The following is a 23,390-nucleotide window of genomic DNA, read 5'->3' as shown; positions in this document are numbered from 1 at the left end:
AATTCATGTACTACAACTACAATATACTTTTTAAAAAAAATAATAATAAAAAACGGAAGCACAAATATGCAGACAGGGTACACAGAAGTTTATTAGCATATTAAAGTTTCAAAAAGTTTTAGTAATCAGATTAAAAATAATAGCGGGAGATCTCTGTTTGGAATTCTGTGTAGAGTCTTCGACATAAAGTTATTTCTGTTCATTACTGTTACACTGACTTTTTTTTTTCTTTCTTTCTTAAATGATCCCTAATTCCAACGAGATGGCATCTATTATCGAATTGTATCTACCAACACCAAGCACCGTTCACCATTCCAAGATCTATTTACAATTTTATACATTGATAGTTATTGCGCAAAGAAGACATTTGTATTTCACATGAAAACCTTACTGATAAGCACCTAAAACCAGAATTATCACTGTTATAGTCCTAATGTTTCATTCTGACGCGTAAACATTCTCAAAATATAAACAATGGCAAATCTAGTCTAAACAATGGCAAATCTAATACACATCTAGTCTAAACTATATAACTTCTATCATGAACATGACAAAACAATCACGTTGAATCGCGACTTATTTTCAGACGCTTATCAGGTTAAGATTTTCGTGTGCATTCACAATTTATTGTACAAGTATCTACAATCAATGTTTATACAGCAGTGCCCTGGAAGACTCAGACTGATATGTAATATTTTCTCACATACTGTAAGCAAATGGCAGCACAAAAATGTACGGACCATTAACAAGAGAAAAAAAATACTTAAACAAGTAAAGTGAAAATCACAAATATTTTTTTCCTTTAATTTAGATTTGCTGACTTTTATTTATTTAAGGGATGTTCTGTTTCTTTCTTTTTTTTTTTTTTTTTTAAATTGTCTAAAGAAAATATTTCCCGTCCTTTTGTGAGACGTTGTACGAGAAGAAACCAGCAATGACTGTGAAAAGCTCACGTCAAATGACCAAACTAACCAGGACAAGAACCCAGTCAATCGGTACACGTAGTTGCTATAAGAGCCAATTTTGCCTTCGCCAGGGACTAAACTGAAAATTATGCACACTAAAAAGTTAACATGAAATTTTCACATACATAGAGTGAAAAACTGCACGACTGGATCGAAATTTGAACCTGAGTATCCAGCTTACAGTCCCGCTCATGCGTCAACCATTACACTACCCAGTTCACTCCCTGAACAGCCACACTTTTTATCACTTTTCGATTCTAAATGGAAGCGAACTGGCTAGTCTGATGGTTAATGCTTCGGCACAGAAAGCCGGCACTCGGGTTCGATTCTCGATCTAGTCGTGAATTTTCCACTCTTTGTATTTCACCGAATTCGCAATTATAGAAGAACTGGTGTGATATAAAATTTATTATATCTGAAATTTTCAGATCATTGATTCGTCTAGTACTTACTATCATCATTAACAATACCCCAAACACAGTCGTCTTTTATTTTTAGCTCGGAAATATTTTATAACTGGACAAATAGGTTGGTTAGGAGTTAATTGTTGGTTAATCCCTCTTCGTATCATGGTATCAAGTCGAGGCTGTATGGGACGTCAATTTACAGCTCAATGGGCGATCTTAACATGAGCTCGCACCTAGAATAGAACCCAGCTTCCTCTACGGCGAAAATGTTTAAGACAACTCTATAGTTATGAAGGAACTCAAAATCAAATGACCGCATTCACAGCTAGTTGTTAAAGAGCACTCCTTCAATATAAGCATTTTGACTCTGAATATTTTAGTTGAATGCTTCGAACGTTCCAAAGATCCTGGCCTGTAGTAATTATGACCTCACATTTCAGCTAGCGACGGAGTAAACGTAAAAAGAGTTACGATTAATCACGACAGAATATCTCAACTACGAGGTAAACATTAACAGTGGGTACAAAAACCGGTTTTCCGATTTTTAGAAAAACCGAAACCAATCAGCTTTTGGAAACTGAGGTCGGCAAATGGATAAATTAGATTTGACTTTGCTGTCTGGTTTGATTTGCGAAGTCCAGTCTCCAATCAGTGCCGTGCCTTCGGGCGAGGGTCCCGGAGCAAGGGGGCACAAAGTTCGGAAGGAAAAATTTTAGTCATGTTAAGAAAATGCATGTGCACATATATAAAATGGAAGGAAAAAGTAATGAAGTGTGCTTTAAATCAAGGAAAAGTCGTGTTAGTTTTTGAAAATTTTCTTACGTTTCGCGCCTGATCTATCAACTTCACTCATATGTGCGGGAACGCCGTCGTTTACTCTCGCTCCGGGCGCTGATTTTCCACGGCACGGCACTGTCTCCGATAACAAACAATCAATGCAGAAATGAAACAAGGGATCAAGAAATATTTGTTTACATTGGCATTTGCCATTTCTCTCTCGTAAACAAACTTGTAAACTGAAACTTCTACACGTATCGATACCCATTTCTGTGCTCTGCATATAATAAATATCCACAAATCTTATTACTTAGACTAAAGAAAAATAGACGATGAAATAACACCGACATAAAAAAATGAGAAGCAACTAAAATGAATAAATAAATAGACATCACCACAAAGCCCAAACGGTGTGAATACGTGACCTTCCATATCAAAGAACATACAAATACAACGTATCCCCATTGTGACAAGCTGATACAGTTTGCAACAATAGGAATAATCTTTTACTTAAAAAAAATTAGAGGTACATAAAATAGGTCTTTCTTGCAAATACAGTAAAGTGTAGTAACTACTTTTTTTTCAGACCAGGTTCCTTTCAAAACATAAATATAAAAAAAAGTAACAGTAACACTAGAAGCTGTCAATTTGTAGTAATAATACATTTGACTAAACTTCTTGTCACACCATTCTAAAGGCTGTGGTTATTAAAGTGCGTTGTCATAAAGTGTACAGAATGTGCAGGATTATTAAAACTCTCCATTACAGTTTGACAGCTAACAAGGATCTGTTAATCTTGAAAAAAAACAGAACCATTCCACACACGCAACCAAAAATAAAATCTAAATAAAGAAAGTGAAATAATTTGTAATTCTTTTTATACAATCAAGTAAACAGAGATGGCCACTTTTAGCATAGAAAGTATAATTTCTGATACAGTCTTTCCTTTTAACTCCACACAAGAATAAAAATAATTTGGATATTTGATATTGCAAGGTACGTCTTGCGACCTTGCTGATATTATATTCAAATATAAATGATATAATTTAAATATTGCTCTATTTAATAATTGTGTTTATTTATAAGTTAGAAATCCAGGCCTGGAGTATATTAATTTATTGGTATATATATCTATTCATTTATTTTATTATTATTAGTGTAAGGAAATATTTAATCAATTTATGTTGTATATTTATGTATATATATATTAGAGCATCATCCCCTATTATTTAAGAATTAACCATATTATTATTTACAGTTTAGCTAGTTCTATCGTTGCTTTTTTCCATGCTAACTTTTTCTCTTAGAAGCCTGTCGAGGAGGCTAGCTGCTAAATCCATTGTATTTCAGTCTCCCTTACTGGGAATTTTCCATTCTAGAAGTTGGCGCTAAAAAACTTTCTAAAGAATTTTTGTTGCTATTTTTTTTAGCAGGTCAAAACGTATAAAAAGGCTGCCTCCCCTATCTTCGTCGCTGTGCGTTTTGAGGATTCCTGAATGTAGGATCTTGGCCAGCCATTCCGCTGCACTGGAAGTGAATAGTGCAGTTTGGAGAGAGTCCCCTCTAGTTTAGTTACTGTATGTAAACAGAATAGTGATTCTACTACATTACAGATGCCCGCTTAAGCAATTGAGCTTTGGCCGTGAGGTAGGATATACAAATGATAGGGATTTAGGAAATAAGTTGTTATTTTTAGATGCTTAATCCTACGCCTATAACAGAGGCTATTGGATTACTATTGCTTGTTTAGAATGGGAGTATATAAGCTTCCTAAGGGTCTATGGCGGAGGTGAGTGACGCACGTATAGACTCGAGGTTTTGGTTCCGTCCTAGTGGTGGAGGAACATTTATTTTGAAATCCAAATGCGTTTGGTTCGATCCCTGCTTATGTAATTATAGCATATTTAGGTGCTTTAAGAGATTAGAGATTTCTCACTGCAACTTTCATTTAAGAGAGTGTTAGAGTAAGTATTTAACCAAATTCCTTTATTTCCTTGAGTGTAAGGAAATTTAGATAGAGCCGTGAGTAGAGGCTGACATCCTATCCCTAATACCAACCTACCCTATATAATTATTTGCTTAAGCTAGATAGAATCCTTTTGTGGACTTAACTTGGAGTCCCAGAGACAGGTTTAGGCCAGACAGTAACCTATGACTCAAGGTCCCGTCTTTAAAAGCAAGGAGTACGGTCCAGGAGTAACTGAATTCTGTAAACCGTATTTCCACAGGTCCCTGCTATAATAGAGAGTAATTTGATTAATAAGGAAATTAGGATTTCTAGAGTTTAGATTAAAATACTTCCTTTCTCCATTAGTTATTGGGGAAGGGTAAGAAGGAAAATAGAGTGCATATAGGGCGGAGTGGCGTCCTGAGTTAAAGTTAGTAACCTACCTTTAAATTAGAGTTTTCTATTTGTAAATAAACGAATAATCTCCTATTTAATTTCTCGAAATTTCATTTAATATTCTTTGATATGAGCCTAATACCCTAGACATTACGAGCAGATACTATCGTAAGGACGTAGATAGGAAGTTTTGAATATTTAGAAAGTAATTGGCTGTTATCGCTAATTATACGGAATTGATATTCATACTTGGAAGATTATTAGCTTAAGAGATAAGAATAGGATTTTTTTTTCTTCCAATATATACCTCTGATAGTAAGGTAATACCTTACATCTAGAGAAATTTCGAGTAAATGAAAACTTGAATTCAATTAATTAACGGATTTATCTCTGTACATTGAACTTTTATATTATTTTTCAGTCAATTTTTAAGAGCCTTTGTACTCACATTAGTAGGTTTTTGGGGTTTAGCTTCGTGTTCAGCAGTGAAACGTGGATCTACGCTTGATGTTGGATCCTAACCACATAAGCTACAGCTGGGAATTGAACCTGGCTCTCCCGCGCCGAAGATGAGTACGCTAACCATATACGAGTGCCGTTCCGAAAGTAACCTCCGATTGATCACTGTGCATTAAGTCGTGGAAGTAGCGCTATCATCTTTACACAAACATGCACGGTAAATCAGTCTGCATCCAGCTGTGGCAAAGTGAAGGTTGTCTGATCACTAGTTCCACTTTTGTAGTGTCTCAAAATGTGTGTTGCAATAGAAAACCCCGCCAAGTGAGAGGTACGAGCTGTTATACGTTTTCTTACAGCAAAACAATATCCGGCAACGGCTATACATCTTGAACTTTGTGCCGTGTATGGAGCAAGTGTGACGAGTAAAGTTGTTCGTGAATGGGTTCTTTCTTTTAAAAGTGAATGAACAAATATTCATGACGAAGAGAGGAGTGGAAGGCCATCAGTGATCAGGTCACTGATCAACTCGTTCAGAAATTTGATGAATAAGGTCGTGAAAACCGACGTTTCACAATCTCGGAGCTTTCCGATCGATTTCTACAAATTTCCAGGACTGTGTTATATGATCTCAGCGCTTTGGTAATGATGAGGAGCTGAAAGATGCGATCACAGGCGTGAGATTTTTATGCTGATAGAATTTCCAACCTAGTGCAGAGATAAGTGCTTGAATGTTTATGGAAACTATGTTGAAAAACAGAGCAAAGTAGTAGTTTTGAGATGTATATAGTAAATTATTCTTATTTACTTTGGTATTTCTCTTTTAACCAATCGGAGGTTACTTTCCGAATGGCCCTCGTATTACGATTACATTGTAGCGTATCTTTTCAATGTTACATATGTTCTGTCTTTACTGAATATAATACTTCATATTCCTGAAATGACAATTCAAATAATAAAAGTCTTCGCACCATTCTGCTGATAATATAGCTGTGGGATTCACATTACAACCTTCCTTTACATTCTAAATTTAGTCACCATTATTTGTAGGAACGGGAGATAACACAGGTTGGCAAGGGGGTATGTTAAGATAAGAATGCAAAAACGTTTGTGTTTCGTCAAGTAAAAGGCATGGTCCTTTTCCAAACCATCTGAACCGATTATTTACAAGATAATTTGGCTCTGTTCCTTCTTTTCAGAAGTATGGCCATCTCTATTCAGAAAGTTAAAACATATTTGCAGTGAAAATTCCTTGAAAGAAAAAAAAAAAATGATCCTTGCCCACTCCATTCCTCATGCTAATCTGCCGGCCCCTCCCTCTTCCCATGCAAAAAAAATATAAGTGAAAGTACTGTACCTTCCAGGGCACTGTTCATACCTTCAAGCTTGTTGGCTATACCTGAAATATCCCACACTCGAACCGTTTGGTCTAAAGAAGCGGAAACAACCAGATCCTCTGATGGGTGGAACTGGGCACACATCACATAGTGATTGTGACCAGTCAGCACGCAAATACAAGCTCGACTCTGCCAATTCCAGATTCTTATTGTTTGATCATCGGACGCACTGAGAATCCACGGGTACTCGTGGTGGAACACAGTGGTACGAATGTAATCTAAATGGCCCAGCAAAGTAAATATGCAGCGACGTTGTTTGTAGTTCCAAACCTACGAAAAATGAGAGATGAACAATATGTGTCAATACTTAAAAGATAGAACGCACGAAATATATTTTATAAATGTAAGTATTTGTTTGTATGTAAGGACGAATTACTTAACACTCTAATGCTCTATATTTGACACAAAATATTCAATTTTTAGAAAAAAGAAGTTCATGAACATTTATTTAGAAGAAACTGTAGTTCTGATATAGATCATTACAGGACGGTAACACCATGTCATGCTTCTAATAATTTCTAAATTTGCTTTTTTTTTCTTTCTGAAATGGCGGTGGAAGGTCTGTTTTTGAATATCAAATGAAAGAACGATCCAATATCATCAAAAAGAATTACCGGACATACATGTATATATAAATTCATAAATAAGTCAATAAACAAAAGCACAATCTTAAAACCAGCTCTGCTTACCAGTTAGTATATATATATGAGTTGAGTTGAGGTGATTTTAGTTTAGCGTCCCTTTTAGCAGCGAGGCCATATTAGCCACGAGGGAGTTCAATATAGTATATATATATATATATATATATATATATATATATATATATATATATATATATTAGAGTGGTCCTTAATTTTTGATTTTCTAATTTCTTTGGACTCACCCCCTAAAATGGTTCCATATGGGACTAAATTAAGGAAGGAGAAAAATTAACTTCATTGAATAATATTAAATGGTGCCCCAAGCGACCTAAAATTTTGAATCCGATTACAGAACATAATATATGGGAAAAATCTTGAATAAAATCTTGTAATTTAGAAACGTCTTAAGGGAACGCAAAAATACCCTGGATAATGGAACTAGAGGAAGAAACACACCTAATGTTGTATAGTATTGTTACAGCGGCCATCTTGAAGTTCGCCATCTTGGATTCAGATCAAAATTTTCAAATAGGAAGAGGGTCATGTGACATATCGTTTTGAGGTGGCGTTTTACCAGGAACACAAATCTGGCACTATTTTAAAGATAGCCTTAGTCGTCTAAGAATTATTACCTGTGAAAATATTTCTCTTTTTCACAATTAATAACTCTTACACAACTAAATGTAAAGACATGAGTTTGGCTCGAAAAGAACAAGAGGGATATGTGCGGCTTCATTAGAAAGAGGAACGCAAAAGAAAAATGCACTTCTGAAAATGATTTGTATGAATTTTACACCAAAATACACGGAGGTAAGCATTTCAAGAAATGAAGAGGAAAACCCAATTGAGTATGTAAGATAAAATGTAAATATGTACCTGTGTGCGCCCGGACCCTGCAAGAGATGTAAAAGGGGAAAAACTAATTTTAAAACTCCAAGACAGGTTGCTGCTCTTGATCGATACAAGTCCACTGATAGAACGAGAATACATATTCTGACAGCGACGGCAGAAACATTAGGCTATAATGTAAAGGAACTAGTAATAAATATGCATCGATGCTGAGAGAAAATCCGTAGCAAAGTTGCATAAGACCACAAAAACAATTTCGGAGTGCATCAAGTGCGTTAGTTGTGCAATGAGACGGAAAGCTACTGCCGAATTTGACTGGTAGAGAGACTATCGACGGGTTATCAATATTACAGGAGATGCTCATGAGAGGCTAATTGGTGTTCTCAGTTTGTCATCATGAAGAGGAGAACGAACATATTATTTCTACTACAGTTAATTAGCTTGAAGAATGGAACTTGGTAAAGTTCGTGCAGGCAGTTTGTTGTCACACTATTCCCTGTAATATGTGTCATGTGAACGGTGCTTTCATTCTGCTAGAGCAGATGCTCCAAAATGATCTTCTACACCTTCCTTGTAGACACCACATTTATGAATTGGTTTTAAAATGTGTATTTGACAAGTGTTGTGTTTCGTTTGCATCTGGACCGGACGTTCCCCTATTTAAGCATTTTCAGAACGATTGGTCTAAAATAGATTGTACTAACTTTATTCCAGAATTGATGATGATAATGACGTAAAGAACATTTCAGATGTAAGAAATGAAGTATTGAATTTTGCTATCAAACTTGTAGAAGCAGGACACCGCAGAGAAGATTACAGTAAATTTTTAGAACTGACATTCTTGGATGGCATACCTCCTCGAAGAGTTTTCTTTCGTTTGTCTGGAGCAATTCACCATGCAAGGTAGATGGGAAAAGCAATATACTGTTTAAAAATATTTCTCTTTCGCCAACATTTTCATTTAACGAAGCAAATAGAAACGGGTCTTCGGAGAGCATGAATTTTTCTGATACGACTATATGTCCAAGCTTGATTTAAATGTGATCAAGTATCCCATTCATCCTTACAAGACCTGCAATTTTTGAAAGCTTTGTACAGTTATAGGCAAATAGATAATTAATTATCTGAAGTGGCTCTTTCTAAATTTTGTCGGCATCTCTGGTACTTGAAGGAGGAATACGTAACATTGGAGTTTTTTGATGATGAAGTTAACATAGTGGAAAAACAAAAATTGGTTGAAAGAATTAAAACTGTAAGGAGAAACCGTGAAGCAGCAAAGAGGCTTGACGCAAGGATAATACCATAAAAATTCTTGCGAAAAGAGAAAGCAGTGATTTTTATACAACAAACAATTTTTCCCTCGTGAGATTTAAAATATCCAAAGGATTTCTTGAGTGTGATCCGATTTCATGGTCAGATAACAATGACTATCTTCAAGGAAAGACAATAGTTAAATTCATCTCCGTAATAAACGATGCAGCAAAAAGGGGAGTGAAACTAACAGAAGATTACAAAATCGTTTTTACGAAAAATGAGTATCAGAAACAGTTTCTTTTACACATAGTGAATTCTCATAGATAATCTTTTCCTAGATGCGACAAAAGTGAACTGTGTAGTATATAAGATTGAAAACCTATTGAAAACTTACCCCAAAGCTACAGTACTACATAAATAAGGGATATCTCAATTTCTTCCATGTTATATTTTTTCTTTTTCCTCATAATAGGCTATGAATTATCGTGATGGAAAAACTTATTGGTAGTTCATGGGGAAACAAAGATTTAACTTTCTCTAGCAGTTTGTTTCCAGTTTATGTAAAATACTTCCAAAATTCTTACAAATCTGTGGTCCATAACTACAATAAAATAACATTACATCGAAGCATTTCGTTTTTCACACGTAATAACTCTTACAAGGTTATTGGTAGCTTGAAAATAATACGAGATTTGTGCTTCTGGGAAAACGCCACCTCAAAATGATATGTAACATGACCCTCTTCCTATTTGAAAATTTTGACCTGAATTCAAGATGGCGGACTTCAAGATGACCGCCATAATAATGCTATACAAAATTAGGTTGGTCATTTTCTCTAGTTCCATTATCCAATATATATTTCCATTCCCTTAAGACGTTTGTAAATTACAAGAGTTTATTCCAGCTTTTCCCCATATACTATGTATTGTAAACGCATTCAAAATTTTAGGTCGTTTGGGGCACCATTTAAAATTATTCAATGGATCTAATTTTTCTCCTGGCTTAATTTTGTCCCATATGGAACCATTTTAGGGGGTGAGTCCAAGGAAATTCCTAAATTTATTTTTTCCCATATAAATAAGGACCATCCTAATATATATATATATATATATATATATACTCTACTATATACACTACTACTGAAAAGTTTTCGAATACCCCAGATTTTTGTAAGCATCTACTGTGATCATATTAATTTGACAAGAGAACTTTACCACCCTGCGTCAAAGGTACTCCTGCCTAAAGCATAGAATTTGACAAAAGTTGAATCGAGATCTGAGAGGTACTACAGATGATAGGTCAAATTATAATTCTTAAAACTCAAGCCAAATAAAGACATTTTATATAGATATTACATAGAATAAACAAAACTGAGGAAGGTGAGGCAACATATACTACTTTTATTTATAAATGTAGACATAGAGCGTGAATGCAGTGTCAGAAATTTTAAAGAAAAAGTAGTTTTTCAAAGGAGGTGGGCGGATAAGGGCCATTTTTTGCCCATCAGACAACTGAAAAATGAAGTGTCCGATTCCGACAAGTTTGCAATGTATTTGTATACTAGAAGATATGTTGCATATGTAAACATAATAGATACGTGATAAAGAAAATAGTAAGTCATAGAAATGAGTGCCCAAAAAGAGTTCGTTTCAGCGTTTTGCGACATTTTGGTAATGTTTGCTGTCTTTGATGGAGGCTTTTAGGAAGAAGGAGTCGATGAACCAAAATAAATCTGACTCGTCATAATATAACGCTGTGTAACCTTTGATATGAGTACTAATTGATTTTGGTTCAGTGTGTCCTTCTACCTATTAGAGAACAAAATGTATTGCGCGAGAGTATAGAGCGATGACTACCGTTTATACGCTGTAATGTACGAGTTCAACTGGAGACTTCAGCTCTGATGTTATTTACCGATTGTGACTGAAAATACATGCTCAGCATGTCAATAAAATATATGAAGAAAATGTATTGTTTGCGCGGATGTGTGTGTAGGGCAGCAAAACTAGAGACAGCATGTTATGGAGTATTGAGAAAGCGTGTCATTTCTGAAAGTGGTATGAGTAAAAGTGCGAGCAGGAAAACCAGTCGCAGAATGGCATGAATTTCTGCAATATATATATATATATATATATATATATATATATATATATATATATATATCTCGAAGAATCATACATACCACGCGTCAATGAAGTACCTATGGGAATTCATTGATACGCTATATTGCAATACTAAGGGAAAGATGAAAAACAACAAAACAACGACCAACAATAACTACCTGATGTGTCCGATCCAAGTTAATACATACCCATACCCACAAACACCCCCATCCCCATATATATATATATATATATATATATATATATAGCCAATCTTACACTCACGAGCACTTAAGTGACGAAGGAATGTACTCTCTGTACATACGAGGTACATCATGACGATGCTTCTGTTCTCCGAGTTCAGTTACGATCACGACACATAAGATTTAAAACCTATAATATTTGGATCAAAACAGAGCAAAACAACATCGCACACATACAGTGGTACTGTCAATGTAAAGTAGGCGCACGGCTCGTCAGATGTTGTGCGCATGTTGCTTCCGTACTATGGTTTCTGGCTTACTGGCGCCACAATACCACCGCAGTTAAGAAACCAAGTCTAGAATATACTCATACACTACAAGATGGCGCCTGCAGGATGGTCCAGTGGCGATTCGGATGACGACAGCAAGCACGATGCCTAATCTGCAAACTAGCTACAAGTGTCTCCAGCTGTCTGATTATTATCTATGCTTGATTATTTCCGATGTAATATATTGATCTCATAGTCGTAGTAGACTTCATTCTTCTTATTCTTGCCGTTAGTGTTCTATTTACTATTGCTTTCTCGGATTACAACTCATGACATTAGTGTTTACGTTCCTTCATTAACACACGACTTACCTCTTTATTTATTTTTTTTACCTCTCACTTATAGCGCTTTCCGTTAAAATATATTTGTTTTCTTATTTTTATGAGGTATACTATTGAAAACCATGCATTTCACATCTCGGGCCTGATGGGCGAAAAATGGCCCTTATCAGCCCACCTCCTTTTCCAGTCTAAGCTTCTGCATATGTTAACGTTTAAAACGGCAAAAACACTATGCTCTGGAAAGTGCTTACGACGGTCAATACACATCCTTTTTCTGGTCAACTGTTGCTCAGTGGAAGCGTATATGTAATACTCGTTCTTACTATTTCAACGAGCAACAATGGAGCATACAAACCATCGTAAACACGCTTTTCAAAGCATTGTACTTTTGGCGTTTTAAACGTTAGCATATCAACAAACTATAAAGAACTGCAAAATTTGGAAAACTAAATTTTCTTTAAAATTTCTGGCATTGCATTCACCCTCTATGATTACACTATTCAAACAAAACTAATATCTTGCATCACCTTCCACACTTTTGTTTCTACTATCAAATATCTATGTAACATTGTCTCTTTTTTTTTTTTTTTTTTTTGTTTGTTTGTTTCAATTTTAAGGAATTATAATTTGACATATCATTTGCAGCACCTCTCAGACCTCGATACAATTATCATAAAATCTTTTGCTATAGGCAGGAATACCTCTGATACACAGCAGCAAAGTTCTCGTGCCAAAATAATATGATCACAGTAGATGCTTACAAAAATCCAGGATGACCGAAAACATTTGAACAGCATATTTTACATACACACACACATATATATATATATATATATATATATATATATATATATATATATATATATATATAACGTCCCATAATGCTCCGTAAATGAAAGGAAAAAATGAAATTTTTGAGTTTTACGTCCCACGGATATGCCGGTTAGGCTAAAGGAGACGGTGATGATGAGAGATGAATGAAATAGTGGAATGAACAAAGTGGGAGGAAACGGGAGAACCCCGAGAAAACCTACGCACACGGTGTTTGTCCACCACAAAGTTCACTTGGCGGGAGCAGGGTTTGAACCCGAGACCCCAAGCACCAGAGGTGAACGCTCTACCACTGAGCCACCGCGGCCCCCTTGTAAATGAAAGGAGACGCACAAATGCAAGAGTATGATTGTGAAATATTTTACGTAATAAAGATTACGGGAATACCCGGAGAAAAGATGTATGTTAAAGTACGAAACAGATGCACACTGCTGAATAAAGAAAACAGACTTATCCAAACATGTGCCTTTCTTAACCTTGGACACAATGCAGTTTCCATAGAGACTTCTACCTTTCTCGGTTGATAAGAACTTCTGCTAAATACTTCTTACAATCCAAATCAGCAACTGGACTGGTGGTGTTAACATACGAAATAGGTATATGAGTAGCATGTACCAAAATTTTTTACCAACGTCGGAAGGACAAGTTTCCGTTGAAACTGTAATGAGATCAAAGTAAAACAAGACACATTTCTGGATAAGTCTATTTTCTTTCTTTCCGCGAGAAAATATGCTGCTATAACAAGTTCATACGGGGCACGGTGGCTTAGTGGTAGAGTGCTCCAGCACATGTAATTTTGTGCATCATGCCTGTGGATTTTCTCATGGTTTTTCCCTTTCGTTCCACATTCTCATTCCACCAATTATTTCCTGATTATCCCTCTCCTTTACCCACAAGGGATAATCGTAAGATGTTCAATTTCATTTGAATACGAAACGACAGAACTCTCCTTCGAGACTAATCCATAGGTCTATATCTCGTATAGCCTTGATACAAAGAAAAAAAAAGTTTAACAACCGAATCAGGCATCTTTGACTGCCACTGAGCATTACCAAAGTGTCACTGTGTTCCCCAGAAATGACAATTATTAGAGAGGGAAATATTACTATTCTACACAATGGTAGCAATAAAACTTTTTTTTTTGTAATGTTTAATCCTTTTACGATCTTGGATTTTTGAGGTAAATTTCAGACTTTCAGTCAGTCAACCAGGTACTGCTTCATTGCTATTCATCGTAGGATCATGGTTCATACCCCGTTTTCTTCGCAACAGAGCAACCTTTCTAACGGTACTGCTCGCCTGTCCGTATCATACACCTAAAACGGGAAAATCGAGGAAAACAGGGAGATTTTTCGAAAATAACTTTTTTCAAACTTTTGCGCCCCTCTGAACCGGCTCTGGGTTGACGTAGGTATCTCAAAATCACTGGAAAAGTACGTAGTTCAGTACACAATATGTGCTCAAAATTTCAACGTGATATACTGAATATGCACTTTCCAATGCTAATGAAAATATATATAGGAGGTCTCGTGAAATTGTGAAAAAAAAAAAAAAAAAAAAACATTTCAATTATCCAACAGGTAGAAATTAAAAAAAAAAAAAATCACATGTAAATTAGATCAATTGTTATATTTAGAATAGAATGAATGTCCATATAATTAAATGGGTAACTATCTCGTTTCAAAATTGTATACGATTTTCTTCGTGTTTTCGTATGTAGCTCACCAGTACTAAGCAACGACCATAAGGAAAGTGTAAAAATGATCTGCATCAGAAAATCAGTGTTTGTGAGTATACGTCTCCAAGATGGAAATATCTACGGAAAGGAATATATATATAACAGTAAAAATATCAATTACACTTTCATTTGCCATCTTCCGTTTCTCTTTGTTCTGCTTGTCTGGAATTTTCTGTAGCTCATTCATCTTCAAGGATGCGGACCAGGGCCGGATTAACCCATCTGGAGGCCCGGGGCTAGAAAAAACATGTGGCCCCTGCAGGGTTTGAAAAAAAACTCGGGTTTTTTTGAAAAAGCCCAACCCACCTGGGCCCATATGGGTTTTTTCGGGTTTAATCGGGTTTTTTCGAAATATTTCAATGTCTTTGCGGTAAAAGAGTTAAAATGCGATTTATATTTCAAAATTGTCATTGTCACAACTTGCAACAATTTTCTACTTACGGCTGTTTTGAAAAAAATGGCCGCCATTTTGAAATTTTACATTCGATCGCCGAGAAAATCTATACAGCAAATTTAGCACATCTCGTGCTTCCACCGTCAAAATTTAAACTTAAAAGACTGAAAATTGCGCTTCGTAGCGTGGATACTCGCTGTTTTGAAAAAATGACCACCATTTTGATATTTTACGTTGGTATGCCGCCAAAATCTATACAGGAAATTTAGAGTGTCTAGTGCTTGTATTCTGAAAATTTTAACTTAAAAGGCCAAATGTTGTACCCAGTAGTGTCTGTGGTAGAGGCAGACAAACGAGTTGAATTGATTTTGTGTTTAACGTCCCTTTCAGCAGCGAGGCTATATGAGAGCCCACTGGGACAAACCCTGGCCCCTACTGACTTCGCCTAACGCTTTTTTGTGAAAATACAGTAGGATACGTTTCATAATTTTAGTCATATTTTATTTTATTATGATGGTTGTATCCTTATGATTCTTTTTAGATAGCCAGTTGAGATGTTGATCAGAGTAGAGGCCCTTATCCACCTGAAAGGCCGGGGCTACAATGCTCCTAAGCCCCTCCCTTAATCCGGCCCTGATGCGGTCTGAATCATTACCTAGGCAACACTAACATCAGCCATGTCCTTTTTTGATAGCGCAGAAGATAGTCTTGTCTGAGCATCTGTCATCAGTCTAGTAGCCTATTTCCATTTCCTTCTGTAATGTTTTATCCATATTACTTAATTTCTTCAGAGACTATTCAATCTTTGAAGCTTCCTTTCATATAGCTTCTTGCTTCGCGTTTCTTAACGCACTTTCTTCTCTGGAAATCTCTGCTACTGCGGTCTCTTTGCATCTCCACTCTTCTAAGTAATTTTTATACTTTCTTCAGGCGTTCTGCATGGCACCTATTAATTGCTTTGTAACAGGTAGGTTACTTTCACAAGTGGAAGTAGTAATGCCACAAAAATGTAAGAGTTTTGTTAAAAAGTATGAAATATATGAGTTTACAGGAAGAGATGCAAATATATAGGAAAAACAGGAGCATTGGAAAGCCTCAAAATTTCAACGTGATATTCTGAATACTAAGGGCGGGATTTTATTTTTTATTTACTTATTTTTTGAAAATCTCGTATATTTATACGACGTGATGTAAAAATTTCCTAAAACAAGACTATTTGTCTCTGGATCATGGTTCATACCTCATTCTCTTCAGAATAAAGCAACGTTTCAAAGGGAACCCTCTTGTCCTTGGGCGCCACCAAGTTGACTATCTGGTTCCAAAACGCATCTGAGGTGTTCTTTGGTCCATATCTGACTTGACCAATAAAAACACCCCGAATTAAACGGTACGTGACGTTTGGGTGCCGCCGTTTGGGCCCCGCCGTTTGGGCGCGAAGCCATTTGGGCGCCAGACGTTTGGGCGCGAGTTAAAAAGTCGTTATGTTAGGCGCTGAGTACAAAGTTCGAATCAAGATATCACAAGGTGTCTACTGTAGTGGAAGTCCTTGAATTATACTGGATTTTGTTTTACATACTAGAAATACTGGAATTTCAAAATTATAAAAACTGAATTAACAATTAAATTTTGTAAATTTAAGTTTCAACGAAAGTTAAGTGTGCTTTTTATTTGATAACTTTTCAAGCCAAATGTAAGTCGACCAGACTACATATGATTGACTGCATTACATACATAGTGAGCCTATTCCATTAAAAAACTTAAAGCAGGCCTTCTACTGTAGTTACGCAATAAGTGTGAATGTCAAACACATTTCTAGTGGCTAAATGACCAATATATGTACACTTAACTATTATTTTTCACTTTGAAATCGTTGTTTTTTTTTCTTTCGCCACTTTCTTTAATGCAGATTAAATGCTTACAATGGGACGAAAAAAACGTGTGTTAAGTTTTGATTTTTATATTGGAATGTTAATAAAAAAAAAAAGTGATACCAGAAATACGGCATACTACAGTTCCTAAACTCAATGTGTTAGACATCCTGTATGCAAAATATGTCTTACACACCATGTATGCAAAATATCTTTCCCTCAACTCGATTAGGATATAGGATTTTTAGATTTCTGGGCTCTCGGCATCTAAGGCCATTTAGCCCGTCACGTTTGAGGGAGCACACTATCCAGGGAAAGGGAAGGAAGAAAGGATTGGGGAAGGAAGGAAGCGGCCTGGACCTATAAATTAGGTACCACCCCGGCATTTGCCTGATGTGAATGAAGAAAACCCAGGAAAACCTCATTCAGGGTGGCTGGCCTGAAAGAGCGTGTCACACTTTTTCGACCGAGTGCCCTCACCGGGAATCGAACCCGGGACCGATCGCACCGAAGGCGAGAGTGTTAGCGACTACGCTGCAATCTTTTATTGGTAGTTCTTTATTGGACTTAAGGAAGAGAAGAGTTTGGCAAACGTAATACGAAAGAAAACAAATTTTAATATTCATAAATATGTAATTATTAACTTTCTTTAAAAAAATACAAAAATTAAATCAATATGTTTTAATTAACATTAAGAAAATTAACAGTTCGTCTGATTCCTTTATTTCCTAGCTTTCTTATATAATACAAAAATTAGATCAGAAGTACAAGAATCGTGAACAAGCGAAAAATCAATCCATCACGAGGTTAGGCAACAAATGCCACAAACGCATTAAACCATTTAATTTAGATGAATAAATAAGAGAGAAAATAGATAGATAAATGAGGTGAGATAAAGATAGAAGTGTAGGAAATGTATACATCTTGATTGGCGCTTAGTTTTCAGTGCCTAGCTTACTTTATATGTCGTAAATTGTGATTTTTACTATGTACCTCGCGCCCAAACGTCTGGCGCCTAAACGGCTTTGCGCCCAAACGGCAGCGCCAAAACGTCCGCGCCCAAATGGCGGCGCCCAAACGTCCTGTCCCGGAATTAAATGCCTTCTATAGGACCTAAGTAAGTGGTTAAAGACAACACTGAATTATGGTACGAAAACGTACCATGGTTCGTAGCAGGTTAAACAGAACAAAGAAAAGTAACTGTCCAAATATTATTTTACATTTCTACTCGGATACAATTCACTAAAATGATAATAATAAATGAAACAAATCTTTGCAAATATTCTTTATGTAAAAAGCTGTACCTTAATTTTGTAGTCATCGCCACCAGAGACAAACAACGGCTGTTGGTTATGAAAACAGATACCTCGTACAGGTCCTTCGTGTTCATCATACTTATCCAACAGAGTACACATGCGATAATCCCACAGCTGAATGACTCCATTGTGCAAGCTGAAAGAGGACATAAATCATCACAAATTTCTCCCATTCAAATTGTACATTTCTGGTTTATATATATAAAATCGAAACAAATACTGTAGATCAGGGTTTCTCAACCTGGGGGTCGCGAAGATAAGTGGAAGAGAGAACTATAATTAGAATCTAATACTGAAAAATATTTTTAAATATTATTTTGAATTTTGTACTGTTAGGCATATTTTTATTTTTATACATACTGTTAAGAATAACAAAAAATAGGTCTACTAACCATTTTCAACAAGTGCAGAGTTGTTTAAAACTCAATTTAAATGAAATAGGTACGATATTAAACTAATGAGAACTGCATATTAAAATACCAGAAAAATACAAATGCAACAAAACTTGGACATTGAAATATAATTAAAATTGAAAGCTAATGAGATACTTGAGCACGGTGTGATAAATCAACAATGGATAAATTATTCTGTCGGCAAGAACAAGGATTGCTTTTGTTTAGGATCCTTTGTTGTTCTTTGCAGAATTGTACACTTATGTGTGTGTGAGTGAATAGTCTTATTTCCAGCAAGCTGGCCACAATGAAGGCAGATTTTTGTTGTGGGATTTTATTTGTTTCCTAAATTTTAAATGTAAACAAGTTGCTTTTAACAGATTTTGGTGATACTGAACACATACATAACAATGTACGAAATTTACAACAATATGAGGTAACTCTAGATGGCGGTCTCTTGAAAATTAAAATATTCAATAACTTTTTTACAACTGTCCAACTTTTTTTTTAAACCAAAATTAGAAATCACTTTATTTTTTTTATCATATGACCCAAAATTAAGGGAGTCATGAAGTTTTAAAATATTCAAACGGACTCCATTTTGAAACAGTATGACGGATAGTATTCGATATTTGTAATATGAATGAACTGACCAAATTTAGTTTTAATCCATTCGCTTTTAGAGAAGTTACTGTATCCACTATATACAAGAAATAAGATTCTACTGTTATAGAAATAGATGGATATCATGAGATCTCCGCAATAGGTATATTAAAAATTCCACACATGCCTATTATAAACTACAAATTACAAGGGGGGTCGCTGGCAAGAGGATGTGATAAAATGGGGGTCGTGATAGGAATTAGGTTGAGAACCACTGCCCTAGGCCCTTACGTCCCTCAGATCTGTGTTTACAGGGAAATCTATTTTTCCTTCATTCTGCCACAGAGTACGATGACCATTTGGAGCAGAGATATTCACAATCTGGACGCTGCAGTGAAGTAAACATGTAATGGCCATATACAGAAAGGTAAATGAAATAAATATCTGGCTTATTGTGTGATACAGAATTGATGTTTGTACGAAGTGTAGAATACCAAGGTTAAAATACATATACAGAAGGGCAACTTCTGGAGTAAATCCTTCTCGTTGTAGTGGTTAGCATAACGGAGTTGGGTGCTGAACTTCGTCTTAGCATACGCTCGAGACCTGTTAACGAAACACACACACACATACATATAACAACGAATCTGCGTTGTTTTATTGAAAAGTGTATGGATGCAAGAAAATTATAAATATGTCAAAGCTGTGTAATATAGTACATTACATCCTATATACTAAACCAAATCATAAAACCTTCTTTAATCTCTAATGTATACTCTTGTGCCGAAAGTAACACAAAAAGTGTTCATCTCGTTCTTCAGTATTTCGCGCAATGGGAATTATTATGTAACAAAATAAACGGTCACTAAATCATATCTATAGATTCAACCGCAACCAATGAGAATAATCTGATTGGCTTGTAGAAAATACATATTGTGATTGAAATGCGAGAACACATTTATCTTGTAGTGCAAATGGAATAATTTCTGAAGTAATATAACAGAGTTATTGTACCGAAATATCTGAATTATAGACACCAAAGAACATGATAGTTAATTAAAGAAAATAATCATCAAAGAATCAGGCAAGGAAGAGAAAGTAACGGGAAAAATCACCAATATGAATTATGTTTACTACTTTGCGGCATAATCAAGTGCTTAGTGTACAGAGTTACCACGTGTGAGATAAGGGTTGGAATTCTATCCCATCTTTTTTTTTTTTTTTTTTTTTCGTTTAGTTTTGCCATTTGATTAAAACATTGTTGAAGAACAGTTGAAAAATGTATACGCATTCGAGATATTGTCCATTACTAACACTAAGCAAATAGTGTCATATTAAGGAAATACCTAGAGAGAGGCAAAGAAAATATGAAAATCAAAAGTCCAAAATATGAAAATATACAAATATAAATATAGAAGATAAATTAGTAGATTTACACAATTATTTCAATAAAAGCTGAAATTAATAAATTTAAACGAAATTTCTAGTTTGATGTCCCATGATCATACATCTTTAGGCTGAAGAAGACGTCTGAGTAATGAAAATGAATGATTATTAACACTTTGTGCATTAAGAATGTGGGAGCAATCGTGAAAACCCCGAGAAAACCCATTGGACTGATAATGCCTGATACTACTGTTACTAGGTTACCTAACGTTTTCGAAAAACACACTAATTCAGATTAGGTTTCTAAATATCATTAACTCTTACAACAAATTGTGTACGCCTTCCATACGTATCACTGTTACCATTGAAATTAACAATTAACACTATCTCCAATTACACTATTTATTCAGTACTCTTTTCCAACTTACGAATAGAACTCCAACTTTCTTTTACGCACTTTCTATATTCACCTCTTCTACAAAAGCATTCAAATACTATTATTTAACCGTCTACGTAACCATTAAACAACAAACTTCTTTTTAAATCAATAATTATTTATTTGTCTTTTTAACAAATAAATTCAGTGGCACTCTAAACAAGGTCTTTCTTGCATTGTACATTTTTGACCCACTTATTCAACATTTCTACCATCTTCAATGCCCACCGCACTCACGTGGCCGAACTCTGAAGCTCGGACCAGAGGTAATCACTTCCACTGAACCACCGTGGCCCTCAATATGAGGACAGAAATTGTCCCTAGACGCCATCTGAATTCATCTCTGATTTTAGCATTCGGTGGCAAAGAATCAAAGACTAAATATTTTCACACCCAGTATAATTTTCAAATCTGGGAACATTGTATTATCCTTGTAACTATCTTTCCAGACATAATAACGGTAGCACGTTTTTCTAATGAATATCTCTTTAATGCCATTTGTCGATTGACTTGAAAGGACAGACTTGAGCCTGGAAGCACAACATGACCATAGCTTAAACGTATCAGATGTACAGCCTTGTTTAATAAAATCTGCCTCTCTCCCGAGTCTGAAATACTCTGTATCGTTATCCAAAGATAAAATTCAATCAAAGGCAAATCTTCTTTAACCAAGCCAAAGTATTAAAATGAGCCACATACGGTTGCAAGAAAAATGGGTGGCTAGTATTTTCTTTATAATTATTAGTATTTTTTTTATTACATAATGCATTCTGAATATTTCTCAATTTTTTTTTTACTAGTGTACACATATAACATTTCTGGTTAATGAAGTTTCTAGAAAAAAAAAATAGTATATACAAAAGTACTAATACATTTAGAGAAACATCAAAATTAACATATTTAAAACAGCAAACAGTAAAAATTAAACATAATTTTGGTACTATATAAACCGACAATTGTAGAAACGAAGGATAACACATGATGATTAATAAGTGTTTCAGTCCTCTATACTTAGATTTTGCCATAATCCCAGTCACACAATAATAAACAAAAATATCATTTTATACTGTATATGTCTTTGAAGTAGCAATTATTAACATTCAGAAAATGTTTATATTTATTTTAGATAAAAAATTTCGTCTAGCTTGGGTGAAGATGGGAAGGAGTTTAATATGCTAATGGCATTGCCTCTTTGTATGGCTAGGCTTATCCTTTGTGTCAAAAAGTAACCACTTCTAGGATCTCCTGATTTATTAATTAATTTTGATCCTAATTCCTTTAAAAACATTCTGGCTTCTTTGCTAAAAACGCCCATTGTTTCCGTGGCAAACGCAATAAAAATGTGATCTTCTTTAAGTTTTGAATATTTAGAATGTTTCCGCATACACGCTGTCTCTGCTGCACTTCCCGCTTCTTCACTAGTTGACGTTAAGTAAGATGGGGCAAAAGTATCTACACATGTTACATCCCATACTAGACATTGACCCCTTTTCCAAGGTGTCAAAGTAATTCCATCTGGCCGCTTATTGTCATTCCGATACATTCCTGGTGGCTCTAAAATGTTAGGACAGTCTATACTGGTGAGGGTTCGTTTTATTATTTGATTTAATTCACTGTGACGTGAAATTCTCCCTCCACTTTTGATGCAACTTAATGCGTGTAAGCCTTTCTCATCCATCCGACTTTGACACGCACATGTGAATTCATAGCAAATACTAAGTCCTAGGCGTAAAGCTACACATATTTGAAAAATATTTGTTTCTAAAAATGTTCCGATGTTTTTAGAGGGTGTGGCTTGCAACCATGCTCCAGACTCTTTTTGACGTAGTGCTTTGAGGCGAGCTGAATCAATGTCATTTTGCGAAACTACCTCGTTTTCAGCTATCTCGTTGATTACAATTTCATTCCATTTTCTTTGCGACTCCTTTACAACCGGAACTGTGTTGTAAATGCCTGTCCATATTTCTAATGCCTCTGTCAGATGAGGAATCTTCACTTCGTCAACTGGAATATTAAGAACTTTGGAGACGAGCGACAACACCCCATTAGTACTATTAGTATTATTTATTTATTTTAACAATGATGAACTTAACATATTTAACATTACTAGCCATCGTCTTCATGAATCGGTCGGTGAAAGAAGTGACCACATGTGTTTCCGAGCAATTGTTTTATCATTGATACCTTCGAACATTGAGATAACTCATACCCTACACATCCTCTCGTCAATAACTTCTGAACGAGACGATTCGACTAATTTTTAATTCAGGTGTGTGTTTGTTTTTTGAGAGAGAATTTGATTTTTTTTGTACAACACCGAGTTCAATTTATTCGCAAGTTATTGTCAAATCAATACCCAGGCTGTGTTTACTCTTTTGCGGGTAACAAAAAGTTGAAACTGAATTTATCTTAGCTTGAAGT

The 23,390-nt window shown here is 35.4% G+C and overlaps 1 protein-coding gene across 2 annotated transcripts in view; it reads right to left on the bottom strand.

Annotated features, from left to right (window-relative positions):
* alphaCOP (coatomer subunit alpha) overlaps window positions 1-23,390 on the bottom strand; it is a 111,833-nt gene that overhangs the window by 81,064 nt on the left and 7,379 nt on the right. Inside the window, exons 2-3 of one of the 2 annotated variants that reach the window (XM_081730022.1) lie at window positions 18,141-18,288; window positions 6,328-6,616 (exon numbers count right to left, since the gene is read on the bottom strand). In XM_081730022.1, coding sequence (XP_081586148.1) covers window positions 6,328-6,616; window positions 18,141-18,288 — 437 coding nt within the window. The remainder of the gene's footprint in view (window positions 1-6,327; window positions 6,617-18,140; window positions 18,289-23,390) is intronic. The other variant, XM_081730023.1, reaches the window with a different exon arrangement.

This window comes from Thermobia domestica, chromosome 11, assembly GCF_964235325.1.
Source record: "Thermobia domestica chromosome 11, izTheDome1.hap1.1, whole genome shotgun sequence".
In the NCBI taxonomy this organism is placed as follows: Eukaryota; Metazoa; Arthropoda; class Insecta; order Zygentoma; family Lepismatidae; genus Thermobia; species Thermobia domestica.
The sequence above is the reverse complement of the archived record's forward strand: the minus strand, read 5'-3'. Positions and strand labels throughout refer to the sequence as shown.